The sequence below is a fragment of the Cornus florida genome, unplaced genomic scaffold (genome assembly GCF_030987335.1).
Source record: "Cornus florida cultivar Cherokee Brave unplaced genomic scaffold, ASM3098733v1 CherokeeBrave_3.0.0_Hap2_Chr05, whole genome shotgun sequence".
In the NCBI taxonomy this organism is placed as follows: domain Eukaryota; kingdom Viridiplantae; phylum Streptophyta; class Magnoliopsida; order Cornales; family Cornaceae; genus Cornus; species Cornus florida.
In genome coordinates, this window is record NW_026775575.1 from 53322947 (window position 1) to 53346602 (window position 23656).

At 35.5% G+C, this 23656-nt stretch overlaps 1 protein-coding gene across 1 annotated transcript; it reads right to left on the reverse strand.

The window, feature by feature from the left end:
* Window positions 1-706: 706 nt before the first annotated feature.
* Window positions 707-4180, reverse strand: LOC132309282 (cation/H(+) antiporter 14-like). Its single transcript, XM_059807600.1, has 3 exons — window positions 3926-4180; window positions 2054-3058; window positions 707-1933 (listed from the first exon to the last, which is right to left on the reverse strand). The coding sequence occupies exons 1-3, from the start codon at window positions 4178-4180 to the stop codon at window positions 707-709; spliced, it is 2487 nt and encodes an 828-aa protein (XP_059663583.1).
* Window positions 4181-23656: the final 19476 nt, after the last annotated feature.

The window sequence follows — 23656 nt, forward strand, 5'->3', positions numbered from 1 at the left end:
CTTCCTACTGAGCTTATACTCACCCCACTATTTTTTAAATATTTTTTAGGATACGGAAAAGAGGTGGCGAACAATGATCCATCACAAGTTTAGACGAGATTGGAGGCCTATTTTATTTTGCTATCTTTTGTATTAGAACTCTAATATTTTGTAAATGTAATCTTAACTATTTTGTAAAATTTTAATATAATTGGTGTAATGCTTTAAGTTATGGATTTTAAAATTTTAACTATATTTTATGGACTGTAACTTGATGTAACTAAAGTGTGTTCCTTGTTTGGATGAGATGGAGGAACAAGATTTTTTATATGTATGTAATCATTTTGGGAATGTGATATAATATTTGTATTGTGCGTTGGGATATGATAGATTAGTTTTAAGGCCAGTGAAGCCATTAAATTTTTTTTTCAAACAGGTTGTAAAGGAACTTTTTCTGCGGAAGTTATGTCAAAATTTTATATAATTTATTATTATTATTTTGGGTTTTTTTTTTTGGGTCGTTACAAAGGCAAGGAAGGAATGGGATGGAAATTACTATTCAAAGACCATTGGAAGTCTAGCAGAGTAGATACCAACGTTGTGTGGCAAGTTGGAGGAAAAAAATAAAAAAAAAAACTGGATTTCATATTTACAAGGTTCATATTGAGTTTACAAATACTATTGCTCTATGGATTGAAATTCTTCTATTACAATTTTCACCCTTTTCTTATCGTATTCTAATGGGGCATAATTCGGATTCAGAAGGTTCTCGACCCACCCTTGAACTTACTGCAGGACTGCTACAAACTGAAGTGGTGGGATTGTCCAGAAAACCAGCTTCTGGTTGCTGTTCTTGCAACACCAAGACCGAAAACTGGAAATCTGAAGTGGCTAGCATGTCACCAACGACCCCAAGTTCAGGGCACTGGCTCCATTCCGTTAGACCTAATAAAAGTGGAGAATCAGGTTCATGATGTCTACCTACTATGAACAAATCAAAAGCATCCTCCATAGAACCAATCACACGCGTTGACCCCACTCCATCGTCCACTCTTTCTTCTCTATAGACAATCCTCCCATTGCCCTTGGCATTGCTCCTGAATTCGTCAATCAACTCGCTGTCAAGGTTGTCCTCCATTACATTACCAAACAGTTCCTGTTCTTCCCGATCCCATTGTTTAATCCAAACCACCGTGAGGGTGATTTGTGGATGGTCTGCCATACGGCTGCTATATGCAAGTGCTGCTCTGTCGTCTGCACCACCAAGGAAGAGCAAGGCAACGCGGAACAAGGACTGTCCTGTTAGAACAGACCAGTTGCCACTCATTTGGCCTCGGTCTACTAGGACCCCAACCGAGCAAGGGGATTTTTTTATAACATTTTTATTTACTGTCCTAATGGCAGGGAAGGTAGCTCCAACTGTTCCATCAATAGTCCACTGCTTGTGAAAGGGGACAATTACAAGGGTTGCAATTTTGTCCAGTGCAAGCATGCATATGTCGTCGTGCATGCTTGCATATGGTGCAACTGCTGTGAAGTGTTGTGCCATGACGCGCCCTTGATTATTCTCCACAAAGTAATTGAAAGCGTTAACTATATGATCAGACCGGCTTGGTGCAGAAGAGAATTTTACTCTCTTGAAATTTGGCACGAGTATGGATGCAGACCTCCCGGTGAGCTCCATGAGATTCAAGACGAAGACGGTAATGGGGCGATGCAATGTGGGATGTGAGGCTTCAAGGAGGTTTATAATGGTGGGGACATTGTCTTCATTGTGGATGCATACAAGTATCCGGAGCTCCATGTTCTGATTATAGGATTGTAGGATAGTGCTTCTCGTCTGATCCATGTACCTTCTTGATGGGTCATAGAGGTAACTTATAAGGGGTGTGGCAACTCCCGTTACAATTAACATCGACATTATCAGAAGATTATAAGCTTGGTTGCTAAATATCTGCACATTACCAAAGAACCACGAAAATTACGATTAAATCATAAACATAATATATATGAGATTAGTCAAAGTATTTCAACCTATACAAAGAGAGAGAAGCAAGAGCGTTTAAATATTTACCCCATTTAGCCTCCACATGTTATATAAAGCAGCCTCGACGACGCCTTTGCAGCACATGATCAAAGCAAGACATATGGCATCCCAAAGGGGCACCTTGCAGTAACAAGCCGAAAGAAGGGTGCCTGTGAACTTCCCAATGTAGCCCAAAACAATTATGAGCAGAAGTATAACCCCGGTACCGAAATTAGTGCTTTTGGTAAACAAGTTCACCCTCAAGCCACTAATTGTCATCTTCACAGGAAGCCACAATCCTGTAGACATTGCATCAAGCTTGTTTACCAAAGATGACCCTAGTGGTGGACCATCTGGTAAAGCCAATCCGAACATAAAAGTTCCAAGGGTACTCTGACCCACAATCTCAGAGAAATAAGCACACCCCAAAAGCATCACAACAATGGCTAGGAAGTTGCCCTCCTTCATGGATCCCCCTTCGTGCGTCTGCTTTGCTAACCATATTGCCAGCGGTCGGAGGACCAACACAATGGTCATAAGGAACATGGCAAGCCAGAAGATGGACCACATTGTGGTCCAGTGTGAGTTGCGCATAGATATACTGATTGTGGTCATAATAATGGACATGGAATAGCTCCACAAGTCGCACACCATGCAAGTTAATGTGGCTAAGCGACCTAGCTCTGAGTTGAGAATCTTCAGATCAGCAAGGAGGCTGGTGATAACAGGAAACGAGGACATGGAGTTCACAACTGCTATGAAGTGAAGGTATTTCTTTATTTGATCTTCTATAGTGAATATACGAAGTGAGATGAATGCTGCGGAGACTCCTAATACTAGAGGCAGCATGAAAGATGTGGTGCCTATCAGTGCAGCACTCTTCCCTGCCCTCGCCAACATGGTTGTGTCGATCTTTACTCCTAATATAAAAAGGTGAAGCATGTAGGCAAAGTCTGCTACTGTTTCGAGTATCAATTTGCCTCCCGGAGGAAACAACTTTAGCATGTACTCTCTATTACGCGCTAGAAGTGTTGGCCCCATTATAATACCAGCCTGGTTAAGAGAAATGATCACATTAAAACAATCAAAACTTGAAAAAAATAAATGAAATACAAATTAGGTACCATGTTCTATTTAGGTGCCCTGATTATCCTTCCATTCAAATGTCAAATGTAATCGTCTCAGCCAAATGCTAATAACCTTTTGTGTTTGAATTAGTACTTTTATATCGAAAATGAGTAAATTTGGTTCATATATTCTCATTCTTGTACTTTATTTTCCAGATTTCATTGAAGCCCTTAGTCGCGATATTGTAAAGGATCGAGTTTGTCACAATATTTGGTAATCTTCACATTGTATTTCATTGATTGTCTGCATAATGTGTGCATATCAACCTAGTGACGTTTGCGTGCCAATATGAACACTCGTGCTCTAACAATTGTGTTTCTTTCTTTGCTAATTCATGTTCTTCTCTATTATTCAAATTAAATTCATGACATGATAAACTACACAATAAGCATTAACTAAATAGCCATTACCATAAATCCTTTCAGAGCTCGCTATTCAAATTCAAAAATGCTGAGTTTAAGTTTAAGGACAAATTACTATTTTGACATAAAAGCTGAAGGGATAAATCAATTATACACAAACTAACCATCTAGCACCTCGGATTGACAAAAGTCACACCGGGTAAAACAAACACTTTATTGTTTCCTACATAGTATGATCTCTTCTTTCCAAAAAGGGGAGGTTGGGCGTTTAAACCCTTCTAGGGGGCAATATTGTGAGTATATGTGCATCTGTATGAACTTTTGAAATATATATATATTAAAAAATAAAAATAACACTTGCTAAGCAACATGGAAAAAAGTGGTAGATATAAATTAAAAATGTAGTGGAAGCCAGATAGAAGAGGCTTACAATAATTTGTGCACTGAAGAGACTTTGTTTAAGAGGTCTGAGGATGAATTGTGTGGTTCTTGTGAAAAAGAAAATGACAGCAAACTGGGCCAATAAAGTAGGCATGCTGTAGCTGAAACAATCATCATCAAACCATATACAACCCTTGGAGTTGGTGAGATGGATATATTGGCACACCATGATTTCGTCGTGGTTTTGTCCCGGAGTACCCGGAATTTTTCCAATTGCAGCTGTACCTCCATGTAATTCTGCCATGTCTATGGCGCATATAGAAGCTCAGGAGAGCCCAATGAATATTTGAAGGAAAACAAGGAGGAGATTGTACAGTTTTTTGAAAAATGAATCAGTGAAAGAGAGAGGAAAAAAAAGAGGAAAGAGAAGGAAAAGAGAGAGAAAGGGTATAATCAAAACATACAGAGGAGCGAGAGGGTAAGCGAGAGAATGGGAAGTTTGTTGGTCATGTCTCATATTGTTGGTACATTAGTAGCTTCAAATACAAATGGTTGAAGAACATTGTACTTGGCCTTGCAATGAGGAAAGCTTCCATGTTGGCACATTGCTCGGATTAGGCTCCTCTCTCACTCAATCTTTATATGAATGAGGAATGATTACATTATACATCGTTAAATATGATGATATCGTCGTGACATCAATTAAACGAATGTATCTAACTCTGTATCGTCACACACACACATATATATAATGCATAGAGTTTTGACTATGAGAAACAGTTTAAAATATTTGGTCTAATAAGTCTCTGCCCTAGATAAACATATATGATAATCTAGATAGAGATTTGACTAATGAAATGATATCAATGGTCCGCCTCTAAAAGCTGAGGAGATAAAAATTATTTGTGCCCACCAAGTAAGGATTCCCCTGTCTCTATTTCTTTCTAAAACCATTTTTAGTTCTCATATTTAGCGTCTAGCTTTCATCCCATTGATGAAGAGATAAGAATTTGTTTTTTTTTATGTGAAATCCATGAATCCTTTTGCTCTTATGGTTTTAATTGTAACGACCCAAATTCACTAGGTCCGGATCATTAAATGAGTCCTTACCCGACCCAAAATTATCCAAGGGTAATATGGACCAAATTTGTAACAACCCAAATCCATTGGGTCCGGATCATTAAATGGGTCCTTACCCGACCCAAAATTATCCAAGGGTAATATGGTCCTTTTACGTTAAATTTGTATATTAAACTCCAATAAGGACAAGCTGGTCATTTATCACAATTCTAATGGTATGAGATTCAAAGGGCAAAATAGTCATTTACTTGAATCACATAATAAATAAGATAAAGTCCGCAGCAATATAGTCTTTCCCATGGCTAAAATATAACCTTATAATGTGTAAGAATACACTTGAGTGAGTGGTCAAGGGCAACACAGGAACCGGTCAATGTATGGGGAGTCACACGTTAACTGGTTTGGGTCACGTACAGTGACATTGCCCACTGCCAAGATACCAGTCGACGAGTGGGAGGCTACGCGTCGACTGGTTCAGGTCATGTACAGTGAAATAACTATTGCCAAGATACCGGTCGACGTGTGGGAATTTCACGTCGACTGGTTCAAGTCATCCGGTCGACGTGTGGGAATTTTACGTCGACCGGTTCTAGGTTATCCAAACTCGAAATTTTTCACTATCCGAGATACATCAACATTGATAACCAATCACCCACGCCACTACGCTCACGTACACATTTAAATATATTTTAACATCTAATACATTAACAACAATATTGCTAACATAATTTACAACACGTTACATAAAATACACTAAATGATTTAGTGTAAATAAGCCATGTACAGAATGAAACTAAATACTTCACATGCTGCAAAATGATACACGTTGGGTCAACACTTTACAAAATGAGGCCTAATACAAAAGGCAGCAAAAAGATACATTCTTCTAATCCAAACTAAGACTGTGGTGGATTGTCGCCCGCCACTTCTTTTCCTGAACGTGAAAATGTTAAAATAATGGGGTGAGCTAAACGCTCAGTAGGAAGTGTCTAAAACACACTTCTTATAACCCCGTGAATCCACGTAAGGAATAGGTAAAAGAAAACGGGATCATAGCATAGGGGTACATGGCAATAACTACAGCAACAAGTAAATAACAATTGTCACCCAAACACATACACACCATATATTCTAATGAAGTGCAATGTCATGCAATGTCACTCCCCATATTCGAAACATTTCCGTTTCAACTTTCAAACCGTTAGTGTAATCCGACCCAAGGCACCTCCAAGGCGTCACGAAAGAAGGATTGGTTAATCATCCACGACCACAAGGCACCTTCAAAGCGTCGCATTCGGTCTGGTTAGCTCAACCATACTCCCCTCTAGACTACACTAACACCACTGATCACTAGACGCCTCCTAAGTGTTCGGGTTTTCGTAAACACTTTTAGAAAACTTTTTCCCAAAAACAATTTTACTTGTTTTAAAGACATTTTTGTTCCCTTTTTCTATCCCAATGAATGCATGAAATATTTCATACTTCAATTCATCAATTCCATCATAAAATTCTCACACATGCTATATAAAGTAAATTTCTAAACTACATAACTAAAGTTCTCATATAATATCAACTTTACATAACAAGCATATAAGACATGAATTCAACTTCATGTAAGCATGTTTAAATACTATAGAACAACTAACAATTTGTCACATCTATTCCACACTTTTATTTAAGCAATTTTTTGACAAAAAATACTAATTGAACATGCTAGACATCAATTCAAGTTATAAAACTCACAAAAGTACAAGAAATCACGCATTAGAACACCCCTACCTCAATGGAGATGAAAACCCCCAAAACTCCAAATCAAAGCCCTAATTTTCCAAATTGCAAGCTTAGCCAAACAAGAAATTGTTTACATCAACGTGAAGGTCTCGCCGAGCTCTTCAAATTGCCGCAAACGACTTCCAAAAATTCCAAGTAGTGAAGGATGAATCAAGTTCTAAAGTTTTGATTCAAAAAGAAAAAGAAAATGCAAAGTAAAGTAAAGGGGGTGAGAGAGAGAACCAGCGGGGAGAGAGAAAGGAAAGCAAAAAAAATGAGGCCTAAATGCCTCTTGTTTCAATCTTTAACATGATATGTGGGCCCCACCAAAAATTAAATTTATTTTTCCTTTTATTTTTAGTCTCATTATACACTATATATATATACTTATACACATTAATTCATAATCACTTAAAACACATTAAATAAAATAAATATGATGCAAACGAATCCAACCAAGATCCCCGGATGAAATAATTCTGGTAGCGGGTCCCATACAGAACCGTCCGACCCAAAAAACGAAAAAAAATGCAAAAATGGCAACCTTAGCATTTCAAAGAGTCCTAGACTCAATGAAATGTCCCAACCAACTCTCGGACACAACCGGTACACCCCACAGTGTTCGGCACGCAAAACGAGAAAAGACAAAATGCCCTTGCATGGACGAAAAATTTCAGAATTTGGAAAATGACGAAAATTGGACACGTTACAATCTACCCTCCTTAAAGAGATTTCGTCCTTGAAATCTACCCTCCTTAAAAAAGGAGGCCCACAGCCACACCTTACCCCGAGAAAACCCCAAGACCATGAACCTACCAACATTGTTGCCTTTGACGCCGGACGTGACCAGGCAATCACATACTACTGCCACTAAAACCCAATACGGGTACTCATCTCTTATGTTCCTCATAACATAAGATCAGCTAGATTTTACGCCTGACTCAGGACGAACATCGGCCTACTCCACACAGCCATGAAAGGCTCAAAAGCCCCAAAAGAAAAACTGCCACAAGACCTCGGAACATGACAACATCCCACCTCTACTCATCCTTCAAAGGACACACTAAACCTCAAACAAGGAATTCTATCCATCCTTTAATCAATCCCAACTCTAATCTACACATCCCTGACAGACTAAACACTTGCTATCTAAGACGTAATTACACCACCTTATAACCGTATCAACGACTACAATTCGCACAATACGACAATCATTACACTCAACAACTTCAAGATGATTGAACAATGAGTCTCCCAATGATCACCTAAACATAAATCACCAAATTAATAAAGTGTACCATCCTGTATCCAATACACAGATCCTCAAAACAAGATCTTTAATAATTAAATAGATTGGATACTTGGTCTCACCTAACATACCTCGTTACCCGAGATAACTTCCTAAATCCACACCGACACAATGTTCAGTACCATACGTTCACTATCCATGACAAATCGAAACAATCATTGACCTTTGACCCAACATCGTGCGGAAGAAGGATTGATTCAGAAGAAATGGTTGGCCAAGCCATTCTCATCATCGATCCGGTCTCAACACAAACGTCGTTCCAGTCCTCAGATCCAAACCTCAAACACAATCTCACACAGCCCACAAAATAACTACGAGATCTACTCTCTAATCAATCCGTTGCTCTGCATAACCTCAACAACAATACAGTCACATACCAGCTTTAAAATCCAATCATACCCCACTCACACAACCTATAACAAGCTAAAAGCAATACGACACCAAGTACCATAATCATCGACCAGCATATAAGATATCCTATCCCTTCATAACACCCATACTAGGCAAACAACTCTCCCTAAGATCATTCGATTCAATTCTTACCTCACCAAAACACACGATATGATCGTTTTATACCTGAAACTTCAAAACCAAAGTCAATCATTTCTATATTCCTTAATAGATTCACACATTCACTTTCTCAAATCACAAAATTCTAAAGCAACATCGACACTTATCCTCAAGACATTGCTCTAATTAAACGTCTATAAAAACATCCGAGTACATGACTTACATTCCATCACTTAATCATCCTTAGACTGTGATTCACGACACATTGCCTAGCCATCACTGCTAGTACCAAACATAAAAAACACAACCCCTATTCGGCAACCTATGCTTCACATCCTACCAGTCAAAACCACTCTTAAAACAAACACTACAAAAACCAAAGGCTCCACCTTCCTCCATGGGAGTGAGTCGACCTATTCGTCCATAACTTCTACCAACAAACTTTAACAGCGCAACAAATCACACACGAGTCCGTCTATCCACAGACGCACGCAACTCCGACATGGAGGACAAGACATACGACAAACGACATCCTTGCCAAGACTAGAACAAACAGAAAAGGGTAACGAACCCCGCTCTCACCAGAAACTAACAACTCCTACCTGAATACACCTGACACCCTATCACACTCTGCTCACCAATCGTCCCAAACTCACCTGAGATGAACCAACTCTTAACATATAAGGAGAAGAACCAACTAGACACCCATACGGAACTACGAACCCAAACCTAGGCAACCTCGCCACAAACGAACCGTCAAACACTATTACACAGAAACCTCGCACATGATACACCGCGACACCCATGCTAACCAAAACCAATCAGGCAAGAGCACTCACGCTCACAGCATACCAACATGAGAAATAATCACAGCCCTTCGGACACCGCGTCCCATTCTACTTAGAATCAGTCATTCCTAAATAACAACCTCTAAGCCATAAAACAACACTTTACCACCCATTCTATCTCTACCTTCCCAAGTGACACTGTCTCAATCACTGAGCACGCAAGACCCATGACCTCAATCACGACAACCCACTGACTCTTCAAAAGAAAAGGATGCTCATATGGTAACACCACTCTCACTGGCTCTAAAGACTAAGTTGCCCACCATTACCTCAACTGATGCATAACCCCATCTCCTACCTGACAACACACAACAAACAACTCATAATCTCAAATCTATCCTCGGTTCATACTTGAAACCATTAAGCTCATCAGTATTAAACACCACACCGTAACACCTCAACCACCATTCTTTCCAAACAACAATTCAAACCATCGTCCCATCGGACCATCAAACCACTGTTAAGCGATTCATCCTTAAACATCCTTAAGCTAATACCATCACTACAGAAAAATAAGCATTACTCTTGATACTCCCCATAACGGCCACTTTTTACCACTAGAAAAGAATCTCCATACAGCAATGCCATGCCGATAAATCCTCAAAACAAAAATGAGCACAAAACCAAAAATGCTCAACACCTAACTATCTCTTTAAAGCCACCAACGATGTAATCAATCACTAATGCCTAACTGATTACTTAAACCACTCTTTCTAGGCGATCCACGCACCTAAACAAGAAAACCTCATCACCTAGGTTCAACATCACCGTGATACCCCCGAATTTCCGAATGCGGGTTGGCCAGACTCACGCCCGAATACCCGAGGATATCAAAACAAATTGATAATAAACGAACACAGAGTACAAAAGAATAAAGAAAAATAAATAAAATGCTGACAAGAAACTAAAATGATAATCTAATAATAAACCTCATAATATATTTCCATTGATTAATAAACTCTTCTGATACAACTGATCCTCCAAAATACAACTCGGGAATCCATACTGTGTGGACCCCTAGAAAATCCAAACTAAACAAATGACAGTAATCTAAAACAGGAAACTGAATCGTAAAGGAACTCCTATATAGCATCGAAAGAATAAAGTAGACTGATCCCCGCTCAACACGAACAACCTCTACTCGTGACGAACACCTGAAAAATAATGGTGGGTCAGGCCCACAAACAAGTTCTACTCTACTATAGTCCAAGCAGAGATCCGATACACGTATATATTCTAGTCAATCCAACAGTAACTAGTAGTCCGTATATGTATATACACACTAAAGGAACCTCACTAGACTATAGGGTTGTCTCAACCTGAATAGTAGGCAACATGTAAAACGCACATATAGTGGGCATGAGTACCTAGACCTACCAGGGTACACAACTACACTATATCTAGCTACACATCCCTGGCGATATACGCGCCCTAACCATTGATCCTGAGACTCAAGCTCATATCATGGCACCATACTTATATATATAAAATCTAGTAACCATCCTATCCAGTATAAATTAATCCTCCATAAGTCATTCAACTTGTTCAGCTGACCTGACTTGAATATAAGTAGGACTTAACATTTTAGTTAATCCATTCCCTTATATAATAAATTAATCCTCCATAAGTCATTCAACTTGTTCAGCTGACCTGACTTAAATATAAGTAGGACTTAACATTTTAGTTAATTAATTCCTTTATATAAAATAGGTAGGACTTAACTGATAAGTTAATCCATCCCTAGAATGCCACCGTCCCATACCGGTGCATTAAACCACACAATCCAACAATTGATGTAACAATTAAGGAAATACATCAAATATTCCATAAATAACTATGATAAATATGATATCAAGTTATCACATAATAAGAATAACTTATTATTTCTTTAAACTTTCTATATCATATGTCCTACACAAACTGAATCTTATACATGCTGATATTTTATTATACCGTTAAATAAGGATTCTCCATATCCAATTTATCCTACACATTTAATCTTAATTGTTAAAACATTTTAAAAGATTAAATCCATTCGTTTGTTTAAAACATTCAAATAGAAAACATCATTATGATTGAGTCTATTTAAATTTATTTAAACCCAAACCTAGTTCCTATTTAATGTTCAGGAATCCTAGGCATGTTTCTACGTTCCATCATTCCACAGATATGAAAAATACATAATGTAAACATATAAAAATTCACACCGAAAATCACATCAAAATCATGCATTTATCAATTTATAACACAAGAACAGATATGAACCAATTTCATAAAACCTATGTTCTAATCCAATTAAACATGCATAATTATTTAATTTTATGTGTTTAATAAATCTTGAAATTTCTTAGGCATGCATAGAAACACGAATCAAAAGGAAAGAGATAGAAGAAGAACTTGCCTTAAACTTTCGGATCGAAAGTTAAACTTCTTCTTCCTTGATCTTCTCTCAATAGGGTTTTTCTCCTCTTTCCTTCCTTTTCCTCATTCCCTCTCTAACACTATCTCTCCAGTATATATCACGTGAATATTTCTAACCCCCTTTTACAACCTATAGCTATATATTTATAGGCTAAATAAAATAACCCTAACCCTTTTCCCAATCCAAGTCAATTAAAAAAAAATAAAAATAAAAATATTAAAAAGGTAAGCAAAATATGTTACGTATATAATTTATGTATATGTTTATTAAATAAATAAATTATACACATTTCATTATTTATTAATGGATTATCCAATAATATTTAAGTTACCATAATATTATAAAGTAACTTAAAACATAACACGTATCAAATCTATATATATTTTTATTATTTAAATAAACATATACATTAGATTAAATATTACTACCCAAATTACCATAAAAGTAATTAATAAATTACTTTCTCTTATATATATATATTAAAAAGGTAAGTAAAATATGTTATGTATATAATTTATGTATATGTTTATTAAATAAATAAATTATACACATTCCATTATTTATTAATGGATTATCCAATAATACTTAAGTTACCATAATATTATAAAGTAACTTAAAACATAACACGTATCAAATTTATGTATATTTTTATTATTTAAATATATAACATATACATCAGATTAAATATTACTACCCAAGTTACCATAAAAATAATTAATAAATTACTTTCCTTTTTATATATGTATATAATATATATCTATATATATATATACATTATTCATGAGTAATAATCCATACACATCCAACCTCCTATCCAAGTAGTCTATGGGATCCAATTAGTTGACCCATTACTACTAACCATAACCATAAAAGAAAAATAAAAAACAATAATAAAAGAAAAGAAAATATTTAATTTACAATTAATCAAAACACCATTTAAGCACATAATCTAATTAAACAATTAACACATAGACAAATACAAATAATACATAGACACATAATCAAATAATCAAGTAATACCTAATTCAATTAAATACATAAGTAATTAGTCAAATAATTAATTAAATAATTAAAAAAATACAATTAAAACAAATAAATAAATACCGAGACTATCCTTTTAAAATTAGGATTAATTAAATAATTAAAAAAATACAATTAAAACAAATAAATAAATACCGAGACTATCCTTTTAAAATTAGGGGTATTACATTCTTCCCCCCTAATAAAAGGAATTCCGTCCTCGGAATTCGCCCTTACTTTCTTCCATTATGCTTGGAAACTGTGAGCGAAAAACATTCTCATATTCCCAAATAAACGCAACCTCAATATAAGGGCTCCATTTAACTCCAATATACCCAGTGGTATACAGAGTTCCTATATTTTAAGAAACACAATAATCATACAATGCATAGGTTGTATCAAATAACAACGTAATCCTCCTATGTCGACAAGGGAATGATCTACATACCTCCAAGTGCCATAGAATATACGCACAAACTCCTATGCACCCAGCGCTAATAATTTGGTAACGCTAATTCAGAGGTGACTGCCTCAATTGCGAAACACAATCGTCTAAAAGTCAATGTAATAAGTAAAATTGACCTTTCTCCAAAAATCGCCTTTCTTCCTACATAGAAAACAGAACGAGCAAACTACTCCCTGATAGAAAAACTCTAGTATACGAGTTCAACTATTTACAACATCCTATTGTTGCCTCCCAACCGCGCGCAGTTCAATATAAAGGGAAGTATCTATTTCCGACATATTTTTAAATGAAGTCGAGGTCTGATTGTACAACCTTTACTTCCATTTCCAACCAACAAATGAAAGGTATGCATTGTGAAAGATACAAAACCTCCAAAGTTATCACACTAACCTCCTTGCGCCAACAATATCACAGAAAAATTCCGACAAGTGAAGTAAACACTTCCAACTGTCCATGAAAATCTAGGATATACACCTCAAACATATCCTTTATGGTCTAATTTAATCTCTCGATTAATTCCTCCGTCTATAGATATGAAGTAGAGCTGCTGCTCCAAAATCTTCATAAAGCTCCTTCGAAATAGCACTTTGCATCCACTAATATGGACATCCACATACTATAACACCACTATCACTGAACTATAGAACTACTATGAAGTTCTAAAATAAGTATCACTCAAATTTATGTCTTCAAGTGATCTTTCTCAATCCACCACTTAGATTCCATATGGAAAATTGAAATTCCAAATCAATGTCGATCCTTCCCATCAATCGTCACTCCTATTTAATTCAAATTCCATATTTGTTATAGGAAGTGGCTAAAGATTCCTACGATATCCGATGATCAACTTTCCACCTTTGTAGCAGGTTTTACACTTAGGGCAATTGTATATGCATCCTTATCTGTATCTGTTCACCAAAATCGACATTTGATGTCATGATGTACCTTCTAACCGTTTGATCACACCAAGAAAAATTATAAATTTTCTAGCTCAGTCGCCCGACCGTCATATCATTATTTACAGAAACTACGAAATCCTCCTTGGGTACCTTAAACTCCATCTGAGTAAGGTAACACCGTCTCCAAGGTCAGCTCCAATATTCAAAGTTGACCTTCTCAACTACCGTAATAATAACAAGTGTTATTATTACACCTACTATAAATGCATCTAATAACTCAACAACTAACCGAAAGATTTAAATATTCTATCATTTGTTGAGAGCATCCATTTACATCATTGCTTCCACTAGACGGAACTTAATATAAAGTGTGAATCACCAATGTAATCCATCTAAACCGTCTCGTGATCCATTCTATTCGTATGAACTAAAGTCCTACCAGTTCGAAATAGACAAGAATCAAGTTGACCTAATGTATCAGTCAACCAATATCCCATCCAGAATCCTGACCCTTGTGTAAAATCAAAAATCCCGCAACTAAATATGTAAAATGCTATCTCATTTCCATTTTAGTATAGGAAATGGCTGCAAAGGATCTAGTGATCTTTGATGGTCCATCTCTACTATCTAATAAATATTAGAAGAACTAAAAGTTGTGAAACTCAGTCCGTGCATCCTCCATCCAATTTGTCTATAGAAAGTACCGTTAGTCCAGTACCACCAGCTTTCATCTGTACCCAACGTTTAAATTGGAGCGTCTTCAAAAGCGAATTCTGTAACTAAATCTATCCACTACTGATCTGTGATAAACTTGCCGATATTAAAAATCAATTGATAATTCAATTTATCAATAATTAACTATAACTTTAACTCAACAAAAGTCAACAAACTACGACCTTTCCATACATACCATGCACCTCATCTTTATATAAGTATTTGGTCTCACCATCTTGTCTTTGACACACCCTGCTTCTTTAAGACAAGTTAATGACAATTCGACTTCTTTATCTAACTTCAAAAGAATATGAAATCTTTCCATCCTCTACATAAGTCATCAATTTCCTTGCAACAGCTAATTGTTGCAAATTGTGACTAAAAAAATAATTCCATATTATTTATGGAAATGAAGAGACTTAGTTTCCTCCTCCATGTGCAACACCGGCAAATTCATCCCAATGACACACCCTCTTGAATAAATTCTTGATTAAGAATTTACTGATGAATATTTATTCAGTCTCCTATCCTCACTCGGTATCATTCCAATAAGTACTTAATCCAGTACTAAATTCTCCTTATGACTTGGTAACAACTTTTGAAATTTTTAAGAAGATGTTCAGCAAATCCAGCACCTCTGATATATCATCATGGCATTTTAGTGATCTTTATTTACCACTACCTCATGCATATCGAAACATTAACAATCACCAATATCATGACGTTGTAATATGATACGAATCCATACCTAACGTAAAGTATATCAAATTAATCGTTCTAGATTGTTTGACTCATAGTGATGGTTTAATTATCCCATCCCAAACAATATAGTAGAATGACGCATGTCCAGGTCTAATAGATTGGCTAGAATTATGTGTATCTACCATATCCTACGACCACATGCTCACAAATCTAGCGTAAATAGAGCTATTACTCCATATTATTAAAAACAATAGTTAGCTTATCACATACTTGGGTCCCCAACTAAACCATATACCATTAACCGAAATAATCAACGAAAATAAAACCCGTATGACAAACACACTAGCACAAAATATACTCCTACTTTAGGACATCGTTCTTTCTAGAAAAGAAAGTCTCATTTGAAATCATCACTACCAAATTGTTTCATAATTTCCTTTTATAGTTTCGTAGGTAATCATCCAACCTCGAAACATATCCTTTAAACAGAGCATAAAAGCAACATATGTTTGCCTAAGCAAATACTAAGGGCTTAACCCTCATCCTCCCTACACGCTGAATGTAAACTATCTAACTTGGCTTTATAAAACGAATTAGAACGTCACAACATAATACCAATACCTTCCTGAATGTGATACAAAACCATATATTTCGTTCTGATAAGAACTCCATCAAATCCCCAATCTTCTGAAAAGTACATCTTATATATCTCTTTTAGAGATGATAAGACAGTTTAATTATAGTAAATTAATCAATACCAATTCTACAAATAACGTTAGCTATATAACCAGCAAACAAGATCACCCTCGCGTGATCATCCATCTTCCAGATGTAGTACCCTCTCTCTTGGAAACGCTGAAATCTCCTCCATTAGGACCCTCTTTGGACTCTTAATCCCCGCTTGTCTCCTTTTTGAGATCAACTGAAGTCGTGTCGGCCCCGATATGCGATGACCTATCATGCACATCTAAATCTTTCCTTGGCTTATACTTTAAAGTAGCTCCAAACGAACTTAAACCTTTGATCCCTAATTCTGCCTTCGGGCAATGAAATCAATAACGTATTCCTTTACTCCTTTGGATCTTTATCGCTGTCGCCTTGGACCCCATCCTTTTCCTAGTGCCAACCATTCTGTAACTACAGAATACAATTGATATCAGTTCCTCCTAACGATCCGTAAATAGAGTACAATGAATCCTAATAAGGGTTCTAAGTTTTAAGAGACGCAACGCGGAAGTCACATAATGAAAGACACTCTTAAGGACACTTAAACCTGGAGTGCTCTGATACCAACTGTGATACTCCCGAATTTTCGAATGCGGGTTGGCCAGACCCACACCCAAATACCCGAGGATATCAAAACAAATTGATAATAAACGAACATAGAGTACAAAAGAATAAAGAAAAATAAATAAAATACTGACAAGAAACTAAAATGATAATCTAATAATAAACCTCATAATATATTTCCATTGATTAATAAACTCTTTTGATACAACTGATCCTCCAAAATACAACTCGGGAATCCATACTGTGTGGACCCCTAGAAAATCCAAACTAAACAAATGACAATAATCTAAAACAGGAAACTGAATCGTAAAGGAACTCCTATGTAGTATCGGAAGAATGAAGTAGATTGATCCCCGCTCAGCACGAACAAACTCTACTCGTGATGAACACCTGAAAAATAATGGTGGGTCAGGCCCACAAACAAGTTCTACTCTACTACAGTCCAAGCAGAGATCCGATACACGTATACATTCTAGTCAATCTAATAGTAACTTGTAGTCCGTATATATATATACACACTAAAGGAACCTCACTAGACTATAGGGTTGTCTCAACCTGAATAGTAGGCAACATGCAAAACGCACATATAGTGGGCATGAGTACCTAGACCTACCAGGGTACACAACTACACTATATTTAGCTACACATCCCTGGCGATATACGCGCCCTAACCATTGATCCTGAGACTCAAGCTCATATCATGGCACCATACTTATATATATAAAATCTAGTAACCATCCTATCCAGTATAAATTAATCCTCCATAAGTCATTCAACTTGTTCAGCTGACCTGACTTGAATATAAGTAGGACTTAATATTTTAGTTAATCCATTCCCTTATATAATAAATTAATCCTCCATAAGTCATTCAACTTGTTCAGCTGACCTGACTTAAATATAAGTAGGACTTAACATTTTAGTTAATTCATTCCCTTATATAAAATAGGTAGGACTTAACTGATAAGTTAATCCATCCCAAGAATGCCACCGTCCCATACCGGTGCATTAAACCACACAATCCAACAATTGATGTAACAATTAAGGAAATACATCAAATATTCCATAAATAACTATGATAAATATGATATCAAGTTATCACATAATAAGAATAACTTATTATTTATTTAAACTTCCTATATCATATGTCCTACACAAACTGAATCTTATACATGATGATATTTTATTATACCGTTAAATAAGGATTCTCCATATCCAATTCATCCTACACATTTAATCTTAATTGTTAAAACATTTTAAAAGATTAAATCCATTCGTTTGTTTAAAACATTCAAATAGAAAACATCATTATGATTGAGTCTATTTAAATTTATTTAAACCCAAACCTAGTTCCTATTTAATGTTCAGGAATCCTAGGCATGTTTCTACGTTCCATCATTCCACAGATATGAAAAATACATAATGTAAATATATAAAAATTCACACCGAAAATCACATCAAAATCATGCATTTATCAATTTATAACACAAGAACAGATATGAACCAATTTCATAAAACCTATGTTCTAATCCAATTAAACATGCATAATTATTTAATTTTATGTGTTTAATAAATCCTGAAATTTCTTAGGCATGCATAGAAACACGAATCAAAAGGAAAGAGATAGAAGAAGAACTTGCCTTAAACTTTCGGATCGAAAGTTAAACTTCTTCTTCCTTGATCTTCTCTCAATAGGATTTTTCTCCTCATTCCTTCCTTTTCCTCATTCCCTCTCTAACACTATCTCTCCAGTATATATCACGTGAATATTTCTAACCCCCTTTTACAACCTATAGCTATATATTTATAGGCTAAATAAAATAACCCTAACCCTTTTCCCAATCCAAGTCAACTAAAAAAAAAATGAAAATAAAAATATTAAAAAGGTAAGCAAAATATGTTACGTATATAATTTATGTATATATTTATTAAATAAATAAATTATACATATTCCATTATTTATTAATGGATTATCCAATAATATTTAAGTTACCATAATATTATAAAGTAACTTAAAACATAACACGTATCAAATCTATATATATTTTTATTATTTAAATAAACATATACATTAGATTAAATATTACTACCCAAATTATCATAAAAGTAATTAATAAATTACTTTCTCTTTTATATATATATTAAAAAGGTAAGTAAAATATGTTATGTATATAATTTATGTATATGTTTATTAAATAAATAAATTATACATATTCCATTATTTATTAATGGATTATCCAATAATACTTAAGTTACCATAATATGATAAAGTAACTTAAAACATAACACGTATCAAATCTATGTATATTTTTATTATTTAAATATAAAACATATACATCAGATTAAATATTACTACCCAAGTTACCATAAAAATAATTAATAAATTACTTTCCTTTTTATATATGTATATAATATATATCTATATATATACATACATTATTCATGGGTAATAATCCATACACATCCAACCTCCTATCCAAGTAGTCCATGGGACCCAATTGGTTGGCCCATTACTACTAACCATAACCGTAAAAGAAAAATAAAAAAAAAATAATAAAAGAAAAGAAAACATTTAATTTACAATTAATCAAAACACCATTTAAGCACATAATCTAATTAAACAATTAACACATAAATAAATACAAATAATACATAGACACATAATCAAATAATCAAGTAATACCTAATTCAATTAAATACATAAGTAATTAGTCAAATAATTAATTAAATAATTAAAAAAATACAATTAAAACAAATAAATAAATACCGAGACTATCTTTTTAAAATTAGGATTAATTAAATAATTAAAAAAATACAATTAAAACAAATAAATAAATACCGAGACTATCCTTTTAAAATTAGGGGTATTACAATCACTGCTTCTCTTTTTCATCATTTCCCCAGAACACCTTTGACCCCAACAAAAGTCAAATGGGGCTACCTACTAGACCTACAAGATCAATCTCGTCCCAATCATTCTTATCGTTAGTCTACCTTTCCGGATCCTCCAACACCAAGCACTATCTCCTCATACTCCATAAGCAGTTGAAATACAACCCCAGTCCACAGCTTTCAAACTCTAGAACACAGTCCATTTGATAACACAGTACCCAACAGTTATCACTTCATCCATAAACAAACAAGCACCTCAATGACCTCACACAACCTGTCCTACAGTGCAATCCTACCCTACACAACTAAGACTGACCACTATACCTCACCTTGAAACTCTCTTGACAACCGTGCCAATCTGTAATCCCGTTCATCAACCAAGCTATGTAATCAACTCACCGAGAGTCAATTACTAGTAACATGCCTTGCAACTCTCCGAAATGGGGATCACCCTTCAACAAACCAATCTCCAAAACAGACTCTCACAACCCACGGACCGAATCTCATCAACAATCGATCACCCAACGCTAGCATGACTCCAATCAATGCCTACGTCATCCTAGACCTACAGAGTTCAACAAGTCCCCAAGACAGCCAGAACCAACACGCCTCCTCGAATCGTACCAGAACACTCGCAATCACACATCTACAACCCACAGACTATACTCATGACTCAAGAAACCCCTATTACGTCTCCCACGACCGGTTCAAAATGAACCTCCGCACTAAATCGTGACCCAAGTCACAAACACTAACCTTCTAACATCATACTTTTCTCCCACGAAACCATTACTCGCACACCTGACCCTTACAGTCACAAAAACCCATTCGCTGATGTATGAAACTCACACCCAACAAAAGCACCATGCCATAAAATACAAACCCATTCTGACGTCGTGCTCTAAGCACTGCACAAATACAACGAAAAGGTCAAAATAAATGCACACTAAATAGCTCAATCCACGAGCTAAAAAACCAAACCATTCATTTGATAAGAACTGGCACCCATCAATCCTGGAGCGACCGAGCTCCTCACCTACTCAAATCAAAACTCACACAATCATCCCATACTCGACTATGTATACATATAAGAATACATATATATGTAAATATCAGATCCCGTTCTGTAAATCCCATACCATGATACAATCATGTTCCTTCATAAAAAAATTTTAAACACCCCATCTTCCATAAGAAAATAATTGCATAAACCATGCCTAAATAATCATCACCATACCATACAAACACGCTTGCACATACCGTGCTCACCAGTTGCTACTTTAAAATTTAAATTAAAATTGCACACACCGTGCCTATCACGTTTTGTCACCATATTCCTCATACTTGTCATCATATTAAAATTAACATGCTTTCTATCATCATCATGGTAATAGTACATATTATTTTAGACACATTAACATGTGATCACATAAACAAGTACGTAAGTAAGCATACTTTTCAAAACTGTAAACACATAAGCAACTAAGCAAGTAAGCGTTCTTCTCAAAACAATAAACACTTTAACATGCAATGCATCTAAATTAGCTCAAGTCATTCTTAGGTCAACCCTACCCGTCGTCCTTAGGTTTTCGAACCTAAAGCTCTGATACCAAATTTGTAACGACCCAAATCCACTGGGTCCGGATCATTAAATGGGTCTTTACCCGACCCATAATTATCCAAGGGTAATATGGACCAAATTTGTAACGACCCAAATTCACTGGGTTCGGATCATTAAATGGGTCCTTACCCGACCCAAAATTATCCAAGGGTAATATGGTCCTTTCACGTTAAATTTGTATATTAAAGTCCAATAAGGACAAGATGATCATTTATCACAATTATAATGGTTTGAGACTTAAAGGGCAAAATAGTCATTTACTTGAATCACATAATAAATAAGATAAAGTCCGCAGCAATATAGTCATTCCCATGGCTAAAATATAATTATTGTATTTTACTGAACCTTATAATGTGTAAGAATACACTTAAGTGAGTGATTAAGGGCAAAATGGAAAAATAAGTCACAAATGTTTACTACACAGGAATTGGTCGATGTTTAGGGAGTCACACGTCAACTGGTTTGGGTCACGCACAGTGACATTGCCCACTGCCAAGATACCGGTCGACGTGTGGGAGGCTATGCGTCGACTGGTTCAGGTCATGTACAGTGAAATAGCTACTGCAAAGATACCGGTTGACGTGTGGGAATTTCACGTCGACTGATTCAGGTCATCTGGTCGACATGTGGGAATTTTACGTCGACCGGTTCTAGGTTATCCAATTTCAAAATTTTTCAATGTCCGAGATACACCAACATTGATAACCAATCACCCACGCCACTACGCTCACGTACACATTTAAATACATTTTAACATCTAATACATTAACAACAACATTGTTAACATAATTTACAACACGTTACATAAAATACACTAAATGATTTAGTGTATATAAGCCATGTACAGAATGAAACTAAATACTTCACATGCTGCAAAATGATACACTTTAGGTCAATTGTTTACAAATGAGGCCTAATACAAAAGGTAGCAAAAAGATACATTCTTCTAATCCAAACTAAGACTGTGGTGGATTGTCGCCTGCCACTTCTTTTCCCGAACCTAAAAACATTAAAATAATGGGGTGAGCTAAATGCTCAGTAGGAAGTGTCTAAGACACACTTCTTATAACCCCGTGAATTCACGTAAGGAATAGGTAAAAGAAAACGGGATCATAGCATAGGGGTACATGACAATAACTACAGTGACAAGTAAATAACTGTCACCCAAACACATACACACCATATATTCTAATGAAATGCAATGTCTTGCAATGTCACTTCCCATATCTGAAACATTTCCTTATCAACTTTCAAACCGTTAGTGTAATCCGACCCAAGGCACCTCCAAGGTGTCACGAAAAGAGGATTGGCTAACCATCCATGACCACAAGGCACTTCCAAGGCGTCGCATCCGGTCTGGTTAGCTCAACCATACTCCCCTCTAGATTACACTAACACCACGGACCACTAGGCACCTCCTAGGCGTCCGGGTTTTCGTAAACACTTTTAAAAAACTTTTTCCCAAAAACAATTTTACTTGTTTTAAAGACATTTTTGTTCCCTTTTTCTATCCCAATGAATGCATGAACTATTTCATACTTCAATTCATTAATTCTATCATAAAATTCTCACACATGCTATATAAAGCAAATTTCTAAATTACATAACTAAAATTCTCATTTAACATCAACTTTGCATAATAAGCATATAAGACATGAATTCAACTTCATGTAAGCATATTTAAATAGTATAGAATAACTAACAATTTGTCACATTTATTCCACACTTTCATTTCAGCAATTTTTTTACAAAAAATTTATACTAATTGAACATGTTAGACATCAATTCAAGTTATAAAACTCACAAAAGTATAAGAAATCATGCATTAGAACACCCCTACCTCAATGGAGATGAAAACCCCCAAAACTCCAAATCAAAGCCCTAATTTTCGAAATTGCAAGCTTAGCCAAACAAAAAATTGTTTACATCAACGTGAAGGTCTCGCCGAGCTCTTCAAATTGCCGCAAACGGCTTTCAAAAATTCCAAGTAGTGAAGGAGGAATCAAGTTCTAAAGTTTTGATTCAAAAAGAAAAAGAAAAAGCAAAGTAAAGGGGGTGAGAGAGAGAACCAGCGGGGAGAGAGAAAGGGAAGCAAAAAAAATGAGGCCTAAATGCCTCTTGGTTCACTCTTTAACATGATATGTGGGCCCCACCAAAAATTAAATTTATTTTCTCTTTTATTTTTAGTCTCATTATACACTATATATATATATATATATATATATATATATATACTTATA

What these genes read in the sequence shown, in the direction of transcription:
- LOC132309282 (XM_059807600.1), bottom strand. Translation starts at nt 4,180, where the DNA reads ATGGCAGAATTACATGGAGGTACAGCTGCAATTGGAAAAATTCCGGGT. An exon ending in TCTTCAGTGCACAAATTATT is followed by an intron (nt 3,059 to 3,925) that starts GTAAGCCTCTTC and finishes TCTCTTAACCAG; the next exon opens with GCTGGTATTATAATGGGGCC. An exon ending in ACATGTGGAGGCTAAATGGG is followed by an intron (nt 1,934 to 2,053) that starts GTAAATATTTAA and finishes GGTAATGTGCAG; the next exon opens with ATATTTAGCAACCAAGCTTA.